At 46.6% G+C, this 15321-nt stretch overlaps 1 protein-coding gene across 2 annotated transcripts in view; it reads right to left on the bottom strand.

Moving 5' to 3' along the window:
• Positions 1 to 15321, bottom strand: part of Glb1 (galactosidase beta 1) — a 93199-nt gene that overhangs the window by 73479 nt on the left and 4399 nt on the right. The window contains exon 1 of one of the 2 annotated variants that reach the window (XM_057767021.1): positions 2161 to 2477. The exons of the other annotated variant lie outside the window; for it this stretch is intronic. Coding sequence (XP_057623004.1) covers positions 2161 to 2235 — 75 coding nt within the window. The 5' untranslated portion in view covers positions 2236 to 2477. Of the gene's footprint in view, positions 1 to 2160; positions 2478 to 15321 lie in introns of those variants that run through there. 2 annotated transcript variants of the gene reach the window in all.

Below are 15321 nucleotides of genomic sequence, written 5' to 3'. Positions count from 1 at the left end.
TTTCACCTAACAAGCGCTGGGATTATAGGTGTGCTCCACCACAGGCAGGTGCTTTATGTGGCTCTGAGGATGGAATCGAAGGCTTCAGGCATGCTCCGCAGGCATCCTACCAACCAGGCCTCAGTTTCCATTGTCTTAACAGTGTTTCATATTTTAAAGGTTTCCCTCAACGGGTATGAACTGTTGCCTTTTCTGAATGATAGGAGAAACATTCTAAATGATCAGTTGTCAGCGTGAAGTCTAGGAAATGTCTCTCCCTGAGTCAAAACTACTCTCGTAACAATATTAAACTGTCACTGCCTTGCCATTCTCTCTTCCAGTGAGTGCACAATAGAGTTTTGCAAAGACCACCAACATGTGAGTTCCCTGCAGACTGCAAAGTTCAACAGAAAACGCTGAGTTCTGGGGATGGGGTGTAGCTGAGCTCTGGGGATAGGGTCCCTGAGTTCTGGGGGTGGGGGTGTAGTTGAGGAGTTGGTAGAGTGACCGAGCACGAACAAAGTCCTGGGTTCCATCCCCAGCACCACATAAGCAGGCATGGTGGTGCACACCTCTGTCCCCAGCATTTGAGAGGTGAAGGCAGAAGGATCCGAAGTTTAAGGCTGTGTCTGACTACACACCAAGACAAAAGAACGGACGTAACTATGACCCTGTCTGAAAACTCTGAGATACTTCTTTTTCATACAATGTATTTTGTTCAATTGATTTATGGCTTCTTAAGAAAGTACACATTTTATGGCCTTTAATGCCAGCACTCTGGGAAGCAGAGCCAGGCAGATCTCTGAGTTCAAAGCCATCCTGGTCTACAGAGTGAGTTCCAGGACAGCCAGGGCTACACAGAGAAACCCTGTTTGCAAAAAACAAAAACAGAAAAAAGAAAGTACACATTTTAACTCACCATCTAGGACTAAAGTTGAGGATTAATGTTGCAAATGCAAAAAAATAAAAAAATAAAAAAAATGAAAGCTGTCGACTGCTATTTTCCTTTGGCTCTAGTCTAACAGGTCAAGAGGGTACCTAGATTCCGACGAGACAGCAGCCTCTGCAGGGGCCTCTCCCAGGGCATCTTACCTGGCATCTCCATAAATCCTTATCTCTTCCCTCCCTTACTGGTACTAAAGGAGTTCCGCCCTCTACCCCGACCGGCTCCCATTAGCGTAGGCTCACGGGTTCTCAAGGACATCAAGCTCGGCTGGAGCAGCAGGCACACTCAACTAGCCGTAAATGAAAGCTTTCTCAGCAACTGTTTTTCAAAATCTTAAAGTTTCACCTCTGGTTTTAGATAAACGCGTGCCATTTCCAAGAATGTAATTTTTACAAGGCTCAAAGTCTACTAACTTGCACTTTAACTTTACCCCCGCCCCTCGCCCCGACTCAGTCCATATGGAGGGCTCCAGGCTTATTCGCTCAAAGTCTAAAGAAACCGCAGCCGCGTTCTACCACCCACTGTCCCCTTCACAGGTTCGGTGCGGACCTCCCCAGGTGCGTGTCCAACGCACCCCAGCCACTCACCGCCCCCCCCCCCACGCCGCCGAGATCTCGCCTGCGGCAGTTTGCCTCTTCCCACCCTCCACCCTAAAAGAGGAAAGGCTTCCAGCAAGGTGATGAAACACCCCAAACGAAAAGCAGCCAGCAGGTGGCTAGCGAGAAGCGGACAAGATATTTGAGAAGGGAAAAAAGCAAATATTTCTGTGACCCCACTTCAGGAGCCTCTCCTGACCCCATTTTTCTCCTTCCGGAGCGCTCCGTGAAGCCCGAACTCCGCAAAGATCGCACTCCGCGCCACGGCCCGCGGAGCCCTCCCGCAGCCCCCCGCGCAGCCTGGAGCCCCTCTCCCCCGAAACCGAAGCTGGAAAGCTGCGGGCGCACCTCAACCTAGCCCTCGATCGCTTTGCACAAACGGGGAAGCAAGTCCGCGCGCAGGACACAGCCGCAGCGGAACCCACGCGCGCCAGCAACCAGGAAGGACGCGCGCCCCACCCGGTCGCCGGTCCGCCCCCTACGGGAGGCCTGGCCACTGCCTGCGCCTCGGCGGCCTGCCTGCTCTGAGGGGTGACCGAAGGTCCCCCGGATTCCCGCTTTGCAGAGCCACGGCTCTCCTCGGCCTCTGGCCGCTTCCCAGCGGCGGAGCGTCCCCGCGCGGTGGCACCGAAGACTTACATAGACACTGTGCGCAGCGCCCAGCAGCAGCGGCGCCGGTAGCAGAAGTAGCGTGCATAGCGGGACCCGGAACATGACGGCGATCGGGAGGGAGCTCTCCTCTCGGCCGGGGGCGCTCGGGCCAGCCGCCGCACCTCTCGGAGGGCTCAGGACCCTCAGCCTGGACCCGCCCCAGGAGGACCCGCCCCCAGCTCCGCCCCACTCCGCCCCGGGGCTCTTGGCTCGGAATGGAGACCCAGCCTCTCCTGGCCACGTGACTCCAGAGCAGCTGTTGTTTAATCATTTCCCGCATCTGTATGGCAGCTCCGCTGAATCAGCCTTGGTTAAGCGCAAGGGTTGGTGATCCACGAGGGCCTTCAGGATGTCCCGGCTACCAGGAAGGAGCTGAACAGAGAAAAGGAAAACAGCCAGTCCTCGGTGCTCCGGGCAGTAGACGCCTAGCCCGGTAGACCCTCCCTAGCACGTGATCTAACCCTCACGAGGTGTGGTTCACAGACCTGGCAACTAAAGCCTGGAAAAGGCGCGCTCTGGTACCTAGCGCCGGTGCCCTGACACACAGACTCTAGGACAGGACCCAGCTCTGAGTTTCAGTGCACGCTAAAGTTGGAGAAGCGCTGCGCTAGGTTCCTGAGGAATTCTAAGTGTGACTCAGCTAGGGTGAAGTTATTTTCAACTGCCAGCCTCAGGCTGCCTTGAATTTTAGTGGTGAGAACAGCAGCACTTCCCACGGGTAACTTCTGGTCTACTGCCTCCCGTTTGCTGGAATTAGTCATGTGCCACCTCCCCTGGTTTAAGTGAAGTTCATTTAAGTGTGCAGACGTAGGATTTTCCAGCTTTAATTAGTTGTCATTTCTAACAATATTCATTTATTTTAAGCACCGTCTCATTTTTATTTATCTATTTATTTTTGCAGTGCTGCGGGTGGTCATAGGTCCTCATTAATGCCAAGCAAGTACTCTACTGTTGGGTCATACCCCAAATCCCTAGTTTGTTTATTTCTTTATTTCTTTGTGCTTTTATTATTTATTTATTTATTTATTTATTTATTTATTTATCTGAGACAGCTTCTCACTATGTATCCTCTGACCTTTACATGTACACCATGGCACACACTCATGGACACACATAAATACACCCATGAACATATATACAGAAATATACACTATATACATATATGAATAAATAAATATCCTAAGTAGAGCTGGTTTTTAAATTTAAGTTTTTAAAAACAGGATCTCAAGTAGTACAGAATGTTCTCAAATTTCCTACAGTCGTTTTTGTTGTTGTTTGGGTTGTATAAGACAGGGTCTCTGTTATGTAGCTCTGGCTGCCCTGAAACTATATGGAACAGGCTGGTCTTGATTAAGGGTGTGTACCACCGTGTCCACTCTCACATTCTATTTTGATAATAAATGTGTGGCTAAGTTACATGATTGACAGACCAGAGTTTAAAGTCCTTGTCATTTTTGCACCCGGATCTCTAGTTTGGCCATTACAGTTAGTTCTATCTTGGGGGTGGTAATCATGATGCTACAGAGGCTGAGGTGGGATTGTCACAAATAAGAGGCTAGCTTGGGTTACATGTCACTTTAGATAGACATCCCTAGACCCAATGTCTCTTCTTAGTAATTTTCCACACATGAAGCCCCTCACTCACATGCTGGCTGGATGTTCAGAGCTGTATGCTCTGCTTAGGGACCAGCTGGATCACTCTCCTACTGCAATGGTGTCAACCCCTGTTTCTTCCCTTTTCTTTTTCCTTTTTTTGGGGGGGAGGGGTGGTTTTCGAGACAGGGTTTTTCTGTAACTTTGGAGCCTGTTCTGGAACTAGCTCTTGTAGACCAGGCTGGCCTTTTCTAGTGGATTTAGTGGTGTGATCCCAGTTGGTGGTCAGCAGCCCCCAAGGTCATGTGTTGGGACTAGGCTTGAGTGATAAAATGCTCAGAAGAAGCCAGCGAAGAAGAATACTTCAGAGATGATAAATAAGATTATTCCGTAACGGAGTCCTCTGCCTCCCTCTGCCTTCTGAGTGCTGGGATTAAAGGCGTGCGCCACCACTGCCCAGCTTCTTCAATTTTAATGTGCAAGAATAAACTTTCCTTGGGGCCAGGGCTAGGGCGCAGCAGGTTAAGACTCTTGCTGTGAAAGCCAGTGGAAAGAAATGGTTCCATCCAAGTCCCGCTTGGTAGATCACTGATTTTTACTGGGGTTCATTAGAGGAGCCAGGGTGACTCAGAGTAGCTACATTAGAGAAACACACCACCCTCAGATGGTTGTGGAATGTGTCACAGGGTCTTGACCCTTCAACCTTCCTCTCCTTATACACTCAGCATTCCCCAAGATCATCAGCAGATGGGTGCAGGGAGGAGTGGCGGCAGGAATCCCAGGTGAGGGTCTGGTGACCCTCTCCCCAGACCCGTGATGACCACATTGCACCTAACTGTCACAGCCTTGCTTATTTTGTTCTATGGCTGCAAGACCCAAGTAGTGTTTGGTCCCCTGAGCAGCTTCTGCTTTCTGGTGAAAAGGAAACGGAGGCACCACAACCCTCCACCCCTTCCTCCAGGTCTACTGCCTCTTCAGTCATGTTCTGTCTTTGAGGGGTGATATGTGTATGATTCTTTCCTAAACCCTGGGACTTGACACCAAAAGAATGTCTGCTTGCTTATTCCCACCAGCTCGACTGGTTATGAATCTCTAGTCACATCTACCCCATACCAGAAAAGAGTTTCCCTGGACCTCAGCTGAATGTAGACACAAACACACATCCACTCACCGAAACAACAGCCTTAGCCTCCCGCCGGTGCCTAAGACGAGCCAGTCACAGGGTTTGGCCCTGACACACAGGACCTCTACAGTGAGTAGGGCTTTAAATCCAACCAGTCAGTAGTTGATTGTACCAGTAACTGTCATGACATTACTGTAAGTAGAATAAATATCTTGTGGTGGTGAGTGGGATCTCCCACTGAGTGGGACTGATGGCAACAATCATTCTCAGCAGCCGGCATAGTACCTTCTGGTACTGCATATGTCTGTCATCAGGAAGGAAGCCTCCAGCTCTGCCCCAGCTTGACGTCTGTGTCCTTCCACTAGAGGATATAGTATTTGGGCAATAAAGATTTCTCATCCAGCTCTGGTCTGCAACCACCGACAATGGCAATGGTGTTTACTATAAGTCCTTACGTGCCTTCCTGGCCAGCAGCTTGTAAGGTTTTAATCCTCCTGTTCCTAGGATTTTCACCTAACATTCTGTGGCTTCCAGGAGTGCCTTTTCTCACGTTTAAAATTACTTCATAGGTAATTTGCCTGCATGTATGTCTTCTGTGCCCCACTTGTGTGTCTGTTGCCAGCAAAGGCCAGATGAAGGTGTCAGATCCCCCAGAGCTGGAATTATAGATGCTTAAACCTCCATGTGGCTGCTGAGACTCGAACCTTAGTCTTCTGCAAGAGCAGTCAGAACTTTCAAATGCTGAGCTTTCTCCAGTCCCCTTTCTCACTTAAAAAATTACAAAAAGAGCCGGGCGGTGGTGACGCACGCCTTTAATCCCAGCACTCGGGAGGCAGAGGCAGGCGGATCTCTGTGAGTTCGAGACCAGCCTGGTCTAGAAGAGCTAGTTCCAGGACAGGCTCCAAAACCACAGAGAAACCCTGTCTCGAAAAACCAAAAAAAAAAAAAAAAAAAAAAAATTACAAAAAGAATCTCACATTGTTGCATTTATGCATTTATTTGTGCATGTGTGCATGTGTGTGCATATGTGTGTGTGTGCGCGCGCGCGTGTGTGTAGGTCCATACATGCCAAAACACACATGTGAAGGTCAGAGGACAACTTGCAGTAATGACTTCTCTTCTACCATGTAGGTCACAGGGATCAAACCCAGGTTGTCAGAGCTGGCAGGACCTGACCTAGTGAGCCGTCATGCTGGCCCCACAGAAAGGAAAATACCAGCACAGGATCCCTAGGACCAAATTCTCAGACCAAGTTCTCAGCACACAGGAGATTCATTTGCTGCAGAGGGACAGAGGGTAGGGATAAGGGACAAAGACAGGAGATAAAGGAAGAGGGAGAAGGGGGAGGGAGCAAGGGAAAAGGGGCAGAGGTATTTGTCCCAGAGGACAAAGGACTGCCCCTGGATAGAGAGGAGACAGGCACCCACTTTTTTTTTTTATTGAAAAAAAATTTTCCGCCGCCTCCCAGCCTCCTATTTTCCTCCCCCTCCTCCCCCTCCTCTCTCCCTCTCCCCACTCCTCTCCCCCTCCCTCTCCAGTCCAAAGAGCAGTCAGGGTTCCCTGCCCTGTGGAAAGTCCAAGGTCCTCCCCCCTCCATCCAGGTCTAGGAAGGTGAACATCCAAACTGTCTAGGCTCCCACAAAGCCTGAACATGAAGTAGGAGCAAAACCCAGTGCCATTGTCCTTGGCTTCTCATCAGCCCTCATTGTCCGCCATGTTCAGAGAGTCCGGTTTTATTACATTCTTTTTCAGTCACAATCCAGCTGGTCTTGGTGAGCTCCCAATAGATCAGCTCCACTGTCTCAGTGGGTGGGTGCGCCCCTCACGGTCCTGACTTCCTTGCTCATGTTCTCCCTGCTTCTGCTCCTCATTGGGACCTTGGGAGCTCATTCCGGTGCTCCAAAGTGGGACTCTGTCTCTATCTCCATCCATCGCCAGATGAAGGTTCCCGGTGCTGGCTCTCCTGGTGCCTTGTTTTGTTTTTTGGTTTGTTTTTCGAGACAGGGTTTCTCTGTAGCTTTGGAGCCTGTCCTGGAACTAGCTCTTCTAGACCAGGCTGCCCTCAAACTCACAGAGATCCGCCTGCCTCTGCCTCCCAAGTGCTGGGATTAAAGGCGTGCGCCACCAACGCCCGGCCCCAGGCACCCACTTTTTAAAATTTATTTTTCTCGCCGAGTGTTGGTGGAGGCCAGCCTGGTCTACAAGAGCTAGTTCCAGGACAGGAACCAAAAGCTATTGAGAAACCCTGTCTCGAAAAATCCAAAAAAAAAATAATAATAATTTATTTTTCTCCCATAGAGAATCTCACTCTATCCCAAACAGATCTGAAAACTCATCATATAACTCGGGCTGGACTCGAACTCATGCAGCTCTTCCGTACTCAGCCTCCCACATGCTGGGATTACAGTCACTTGATCCTCCTACGCTCAGGCTCCCAAGTGCTGGGGTTACAGGCGTGGATCACCATGCCTGGCTCATTTCAAACTCTTGTTTGTTTGGGGTTTTTGTTTGAGATAGGGTCTCACTATGTAGCTTTGGGTGACCTGGTACTCACAGAGATCCCCCTGCCTCTGCCTCCTGAGTGCTGGGATTAGAGTGTGCCAACATGCCTGGATCAGTTTTTAACAACTATTGATTTTCATTGTTCTTTTAGATGTCTTTTCAATCATATATTTTTTACTAAGGGTAGAATCCTGAGGCCCAGTCTTCTTCGTTCAAGGAAGTATGAAGTGGACTTGGGATTCAGTAGCTGAAAGGATTTTACACACACACACACACACACACACACACACACACACACACACACGCAAGGTCCAAGACAGCATGAAGAGATCCCATCACACTGATTGTTTTGTCAAAAGAGCTTGTTAGGTACAGTGGCTCGGGAGGGGCATGGCTTATTTCGCTCTCCATTATCTGTGGCCATTCACCATGGGCCATCTGGAGTCTCCGTTGTCCACATTTGTCATTTTAAAGAGCTTTATCTTAGACGAATAATCTCTCGCCTTGCAGGCTGTCATTTCCCCAACCACACAAGATTGGGTAAAATGGTCTAACGGTGGCATGCAGGATGTGGTCGGCAGGTCACTCACCTCCAGCAACTGAGGACCACACACACCATAGTCTTAGACATGGTGCTAAGGGACAAGCATAACCTGGTCATCTGTAGCATCCTATTTCCACATCCGTCCCCTGCTGTCTTTGGTGCTTTGGGGTACCACGAATTAAGGCTCACCTAACCCCAACCTTGACTGAAGCTCCAAATAGTCTGCATGTTATTAGCAGGGAACGAATAAATCTGCAGTTCAATGTGGAGCCGCTGGATGGTCCCCACCTCGTGAGACCTGCTTCTTTGCACACCATCACTGCCAGTTCCTGCTGGCCACCTCTCTGGTGGACCCTTCAGGCTGTACAGGCTTCCAAAGGCTACCAGGACAGCTTTTGGCTTTCTCTCAGTTTTCCCCTGGGAAACTGGCCACTTTTGTATGTGAGTGACCCAGGCAGGCCTCCTTGTCTGCTGTACCTGGACTTACTCTCTAGTCCGAGTTTTTCAGATCCACCAAAGCCTCTCTTACCTGTTGCTTGTTTTTTTTTTTACTCTTGACTTTTGGCGGGGAGAGGGCCACCATCCGGCTCCCCAAGTAAATCACACACGCAGACTTATTCTTACTTATAAATACCCTGTGTTAACTTGGCTTGTTTCTAGCTAGCTTTTTTTTCCTTCTTCTTCTTTTTTGGTTTTTCGAGACAGGTTTTCTCTGTGTAACAGCCCTGGCTGTCCTAGAACTAGCTCTTGTATACCAGGGTGGCCTCGAACTCACAGAGATCCACCTGTTTCTTCCTTCTGAGTGCTGAAGTTAAAGGCATGTGCCACTACCACCTGGGTAGCCAGCTTTTTAAAAATTATCTCATCTACTACCTTATGCCTCTAGGTTATTTCTTTTTCTTCCGTATATATACATACATATATATATATATATATATATATATTTTTTTTTTTTTTTTTTCCCGAGACAGGGTTTCTCTGTGGTTTTGGAGCCTGTCCTGGAACTAGCTCTTGTAGGCCAGGCTGGTCTCGAACTCACAGAGATCCGCCCGCCTCTGCCTCCCGAGTGCTGGGATTAAAGGCGTGCGCCACCACCGCCCGGCTCCGAATATCTTTTTTTTTTAATTGATACTTATTGAGCTCTACATTTTTCTTTACTCCCCTCCCTGCCTCTCCCCTCCCCCTTCAACCCTCCCCCAAGGTCCCCATGCTCCCAATTTACTCAGGAGATCTTGTCTTTTTACACTTCCCATGTAGATTAGATCCATGTTTGTCTCTTTTAGGGTCCTCATTGTTGTCTAGGTTCTCTGGGATTGTGATTTGTAGGCTGGTTTTCTTTGCATTAGGTTTAAAAACCACTTATGAGTGAGTACATGTGATAATTGTCTTTCTGGGTCTGGGTTAGTTACCTCACTCAAAATAATGTTTTCTAGTTCCATCCATTTTCCTGCAAAATTTAAGCTGTCATTATTTTTTTCTGTTGTGTAGTACTCCATTGTGTAAACGTACCACATTTTTCTTATTCATTCTTTGATTGAGGGGCATTTAGATTATTTCCAGGTTCTGGCAATAACAAACAAAGCTTCTATGAACATAGTTGAGCACATGTCCTTGTGGCACGATTGAGCATCCTTTGGGTGTATACCCAAAAGTGGTATTGTTAGGTCTTGAGGAAGGTTGTTTCCTAATTTTCTGAGAAATCACCACACTGATATCCGAAGGGGTTGTACCAGCTTGCATCCCCACCAGCAGTGCAGAAGTGTTCCCTTTCCCCCCACAACCTCTCCAGCATGAGCTGTCATCAGTGTTTTTGATCTTGGCCATTCTTACAGGTGTAAGGTGGAATCTCAGAGTTGTTTTGATTTGCATTTCTCTGATGACTAAGGATGTTGAGCATTTCCTTAAGTGTCTTTCAGCCATTTTAGATTCCTCTGTTGAGAGTTCTCTGTTTAGGTCTGTACTCCATTTTTTTTTTTTTTTTTGATTACGTGATCTTTTGGTGTCCAATTTCTAGAGTTCTTTGTATATTTTGGAGATCAGACCTCTGTCTCATGTGGGGTTAGTGAAGATCTTTTCCCATATTGTAGGCTGTCATTTTGTCTTGTTGACCGTGTCCTTTGCTTTACAGAAGCTTTTCAGTTTCAGGAGGTCCCATTTATTAATTGTTTCTCTCAGTGTCTGTGCTACTGGGGTTATATTTAGGAAGTGGTCTCCTGTGCCAGTGTGTTCAAGTGTACTTCCCACTTTCTCTTCTTCAGTGCGGCTGGCTTTATGTTGAGGTCTTTGATCCACTTGGACTTTAACTTCCGTATATCTTTCTTTCTTACTCCGTGGCTGGTTGGGTAGCTGGCCTGGAAATCTTTCTCTCCTCTCTCTTCTCGTTCTATTTGATCCTTTTCCTCCTTTCTTCCTCATCTCAGATTTCACCTCTTAATTATTCTCTCTGCCTGCCAGCTCCGCCTATCCTTTTTCCTGCCTCACTATTGGCCATTCAGCTCTTTATTAGATTATCAAGTGTTTTATACGGACACAGTAAGTAACACAGCTTCAGAGTTAAATGAAGCATAAACCAAAGCGACACATCTTTACATTATTTATTTTTTTAAATTTATTTATTTATTATGTATACAATATTCTGTCTGTGTATGCCTGAAGGCCAGAAGAGGGCACCAGACCTCATTACAGATGGTTGTGAGCCACCATGTGGTTGCTGGGAATTGAACTCAGGACCTTTGGAAGAGCAGGCAATGCTCTTAACCACTGAGCCATCTCTCCAGCCCACATCTTTACATTATTAAACAAATGTTCCAGAGCTTAAACAAATATAACACACCTTAAAATAATTTTCCACAACACTTACCTAGCAAAGATTAGGTTCCACTATGAGTCAGCAAAGTCAACATGGAGTCCCCAGATCCCTACTGAGTTAACCTTCGCACCATCTTCCCTCTCTTCCATCTTGCTTTTTATCTAATTTTATTTTATGTGTAAAGGCGCATATATGTCTATGAACTAGGGGGTATGTCCAGTGCCCATGGGGGCCAGTCCAGGGCATTTGATCCCCTGGAACTGGAGTTAGAGATGGTTGTGAGCCACCATGCCCACATGTGAATCAAATCCAGGTCCAGTGTTCTAACCGCTGAGCCATCTCTCCAGCTCCTCATTTTTCTTTTCTTTCTTCTTTCCTTAGAAGATGGCCAGGTCGGCCACGCAGCTGCTGCCTGGCTTCTTTACAATCCTTTTTCATATGAGACATGTATGGGACACATTGCAATCTTCCGTCAGCTGTTCATGGGGTCTCCCTGTGGTGGCTTGAACCCACAGGTTTTTAATCACAAATGTGAAGGGATGGGGTCCCTGATCCCTGAAGAAGTGGACTTTCCTCTGACTGATGTAGATGATTGGCATTTCCTGGTTATATGTTATGTTAGGTTTCTCTGTTTTCATTATCAGCCTATCTGTGTACAGGAGAGCTACTAATTTTTTTTTTTTTTTTTTTTTTAGTTAATCTTGTATCCTGCTACATTATTGAATGTGTTTATGAGTTGTAGAAGTTCCTTGGTAGAATTTTTGGGGTTGCTTAAGTAAACTATCATGCCATCAGCAAATAGTGAGAGTTTGACTTCTTCTTTTCCTATTTGTATCCCCTTGATCTCCTTTTGTTGTCTTATTGCTCTAGCTAGGACCTCAAGAACTATATTGAGTAGATATGGAAAGAGTGGACAACCTTGTCTTGTTCCTGATTTCAGTGAGATCGCTGGGAGTTTCTCTCCATTTAGTTTGATGTTGGCTGTTGGCTTGCTGTATATTGCCTTAATTATGTTTAAGTATGTTCCTTGTATCCCTGCTCTCTCCAAGACCTTTATCATGAAGGGGTGTTGTATTTTGTCGAAAGCTTTTTTGGCATCTAATGAAATGATCATGTGGTTTTTATTTTTCAGTTTGTTTATGTGGTGGATTATGTTGACAGATTTTCATATGTTGAACCATCCCTGCATCTCTGGGATGAAGCCAACTTGATCATGGCAGATGATGGCTCTGATGTGTTCTTGGATTTGATTTGCCAATATTTTATTTAGAATTTTTGCATCAATGTTCATGAGTGAGATTGGTCTGTAATTCTCTTTCTTACTAATGTCTTCATGTGGTTCGGGTATCAGGGTAATTGTAGCCTCATAAGAAGAGTTTGGCAGGGCTGGAGAGATGGCTCAGATGTTGAGTACTGGCTGTTCTTCCAAAGGTCCTGAGTTCAATTTCCAGCAACCACATGATGGCTCACAACCATTTATAATGAGATCTGGTGCCCTCTTCTGGCCTGCAAAGTATACATGTAAGCAGAACACTATATGTAATAAATAAATCTTTATTAAAAGAAAAAGAAAAGAAAAAAGAAAAAAAAGAGTTTGGCAATGTTCCTTCTGTTTCTATTGCATGGAACAATTTGAGGAGTATTGGTATTAGTTCTTCTTTGAAAATCTTGTAGAATTGAACTGAAACCTAGTTCTGTGCTTTTTTTGGTTGGGAGACTTTTTTTTCTTTTTTCGGATATTCGAGACAGGTTTCTCCGTAGCTTTTTGGTTCCTGTCCTGGAACTAGCTCTTGTAGACCAGGCTGGCCTCGAACTCACAGAGATCCACCTGCCTCTGCCTCCTGAGTGCTGGGATTAAAGGCGTGCGCCACCACCTGCCCGGCTTTGTTGGGAGACTTTTGATGACTATTTCTATTTCTTTAGCAGTTATAGGTTGTTTAATTTGCTTTTCTAGTCTTGATTTAATTTTGGTAAGTGATACTTATTCAGAAAATTGTCCATTTTCTTTAAATGTTCCAATTTTGTGGAGTACAGGTTTTTGAAATATGACCTGATGTTATGTCCCCCTTTTCATTTCTGATTTTGCTAATTTGGATATTCTCTCTCTGCCTTCTGGTTAGTTTGGATAAAGTTTTGTCTATTTTGTTGATTTTCTCAAAGAACCAACTCTTTGTCTCATTGATTCTTTGTATTGTTTTCTTTGTTTCTATTTTGTTGATTTCAGCTCTAAATTTGATTACTTCATGCTGACTACTTCTCTTAGGTGAGTTTGCTTCTTTTTGTTCTAAAGATTTCAAATGTTCTGTTAATTCACTAGTGTGGGATTTTCCCAGCTTCTTTATGTGGGCATTTAGTGCTATGAACTTAAAAGTCACCTAAAAGGTAAACGAATAAGCCAGGCACAGTGATTGATAGAACTGCAGGTTTAAGGCCAGCCCAGCTGTAGAATGAGATGTTCAAATCAAACAGGATGGCAGAGACAGCTCAGCAGGGAAGGCCCTTGCCAATAAGCCTGAAGTCCTGAGTTCAATCCCTAAAATTCACATGATGGGAAGAAAGACCCAACTTCTGCAAGCTGCCCACTGACTTCTATATAACAAGCAGGGGCATGTGTGTGCCTGAAAACAGGAAAAAAAAAAAAGTAATCTAAACTAAACAGCATTGCCCTCCCATCCCTGCCCCAGGTAAAACTGTGGGCAGTTCTACTGTGCCAGTCATTTTCCCTTTTGTGTTTTGGTTTTTGAGACAGACAGCTGTTCTGAAACTCTCTCTGTAGACCAGGCTGGTCTTGAACCCACAGGGATCCAACTGCCTCTGACTCCCGAGTGCTGGGATGAAAGGCGTGCGCCATCACCGCCCGGCTCCACAGTCCTCTTATCTTTCTCACTTCTTTAAGCTTTCTGATAAAGAAAACCATGAACTCCAGATCTCAGGGTTAAGTTGTGCAACAAGCGAAGGGCTCAGTATAAAGCAATGAAAATTGTGAAATAAGGAAGCCAGGAAAAGTTGGTGATCAGCCGGGGGGTGGGGTGGGGGTGGGGGGGGGGTGGGGGGGGTGGCGCACGCCTTTAATCCCAGCACTCGGGAGGCAGAGGCAGGCGGATCTCTGGGAGTGCGAGACCAGCCTGGTCTACAAGAGCTAGTTCCAGGACAGGCTCCAAAGCTACAGAGAAACCCTGTCTCGATAAACAAAAACAAAAACAAAACAAAAACAAAAGCAAAAGTTGGTGATCACGTGTCAGGAAGCGACTTGTGCACATGACAGCGAGGTCTTCTGCGATGTCTTCATTAGTCCTTTCAGGAGTCTGAACTGCCTGACAGCATCCAAGGACCCATGGGAGGCCTGGGGCAGGGGGCGGAGGGGGTGGGGGCAAAAAGGACCGCCACCATTACCATACTCCCCAAATTTCTTTGTGCTTCCTTGTGCCACCCACTTTAATGTTTGCTTTGGAGTTTTTCGTTGGTTAGTTTTCTGGTATGTTTGGTCAGTCCCCACATCTTGCTGTTTCTTCTTCTGGGGAAGCTCCTTAGGTTGACCCTTCTCTCTGCGTTTACAGCCACACCTGACGCTGTGATTCACTGAGTCTCTGGATAATGATAGTGGTTGTCTATCTAGATCAAATCTTATAACCAGACGTGGCCCGAAGAGCTATGTTGGCTCACTAGTGTCTTAATTTTAAGTTAATTCTACAGCTGTCAACACACGACCAGAGGGTGGCATAAGGTGTGTTTCCAGTTTTTCTTGAAAGGTGAGAAAATCTGGCCATACCAGGCCCAAAGTCCCAGAGAGTCACGACACACCACACGCGAGTTCTGGGAACCTCGTGTCCTGGCGAGATTTGTCCCCTTCACACAGTCTATAGTCTTCTGAGAGAAGCGTCAACTCAGGAATTGCCCAGATCATGTTGTTCTGTGGGCACGTCTGTGGGGCACTGTGTTGATGATTCACTGATGTTGGAGGGTCTGGCCTACTGTGAGTGGCACCATTGCCTGGGTAGATGATCCTGAGCTGTACAAGAGAACTCTCTAGGGCAGGCGTGGTGGCACACATCTTTTATCCCAGCACTGGGGAGGCAATGGCAGCTAAGCATGAGTTTGGGTGAGCCAGCAAGCAGCAGTCCTGCAGGGTTCCTGCCTTGAGTTCTTGTCCTGATTTCTCTCAATGATGGGTTATGACCAGGAAATGTAAGTAACCAGGAAGTGTAAGATTTTCTCTAAGTTGTTTTGGCCAGTGTTTTATCACAGCAACAGAACACTGTGCTGTTGTGGTTTTTCGTTTGTTTGCTTATTGTTTGATTTTGCTTTGTTTTGTTAATTTCACACACACACTAGTCTTCTGGGAAGAGGGACGAGTCCATTGAAAAAAATGCCTCTCTCAGACTGGCTTGTCGGCAAGCCTGTAGGGGTGTTTCTTTTCCAATAATGATTGCTGCAGGAGGGCTCAGCCCACTGAGGGCAGTGACACTCTGAGTAAGTGGTCCTGGGTGGTATAAAAAAGAAACAAGCTGGGCAAGCCATGGAGAGCAAACCAGTAAGTAGTGTTTCTTTATGGCTTCTTCTGTTCCTGCATCCAGATTC

The sequence above is a fragment of the Chionomys nivalis genome, chromosome 4 (assembly GCF_950005125.1).
Source record: "Chionomys nivalis chromosome 4, mChiNiv1.1, whole genome shotgun sequence".
In the NCBI taxonomy this organism is placed as follows: Eukaryota; Metazoa; Chordata; class Mammalia; order Rodentia; family Cricetidae; genus Chionomys; species Chionomys nivalis.
Note: the sequence above shows the minus strand (reverse complement) of the source record. Positions and strands in the feature narration are given on the sequence as shown.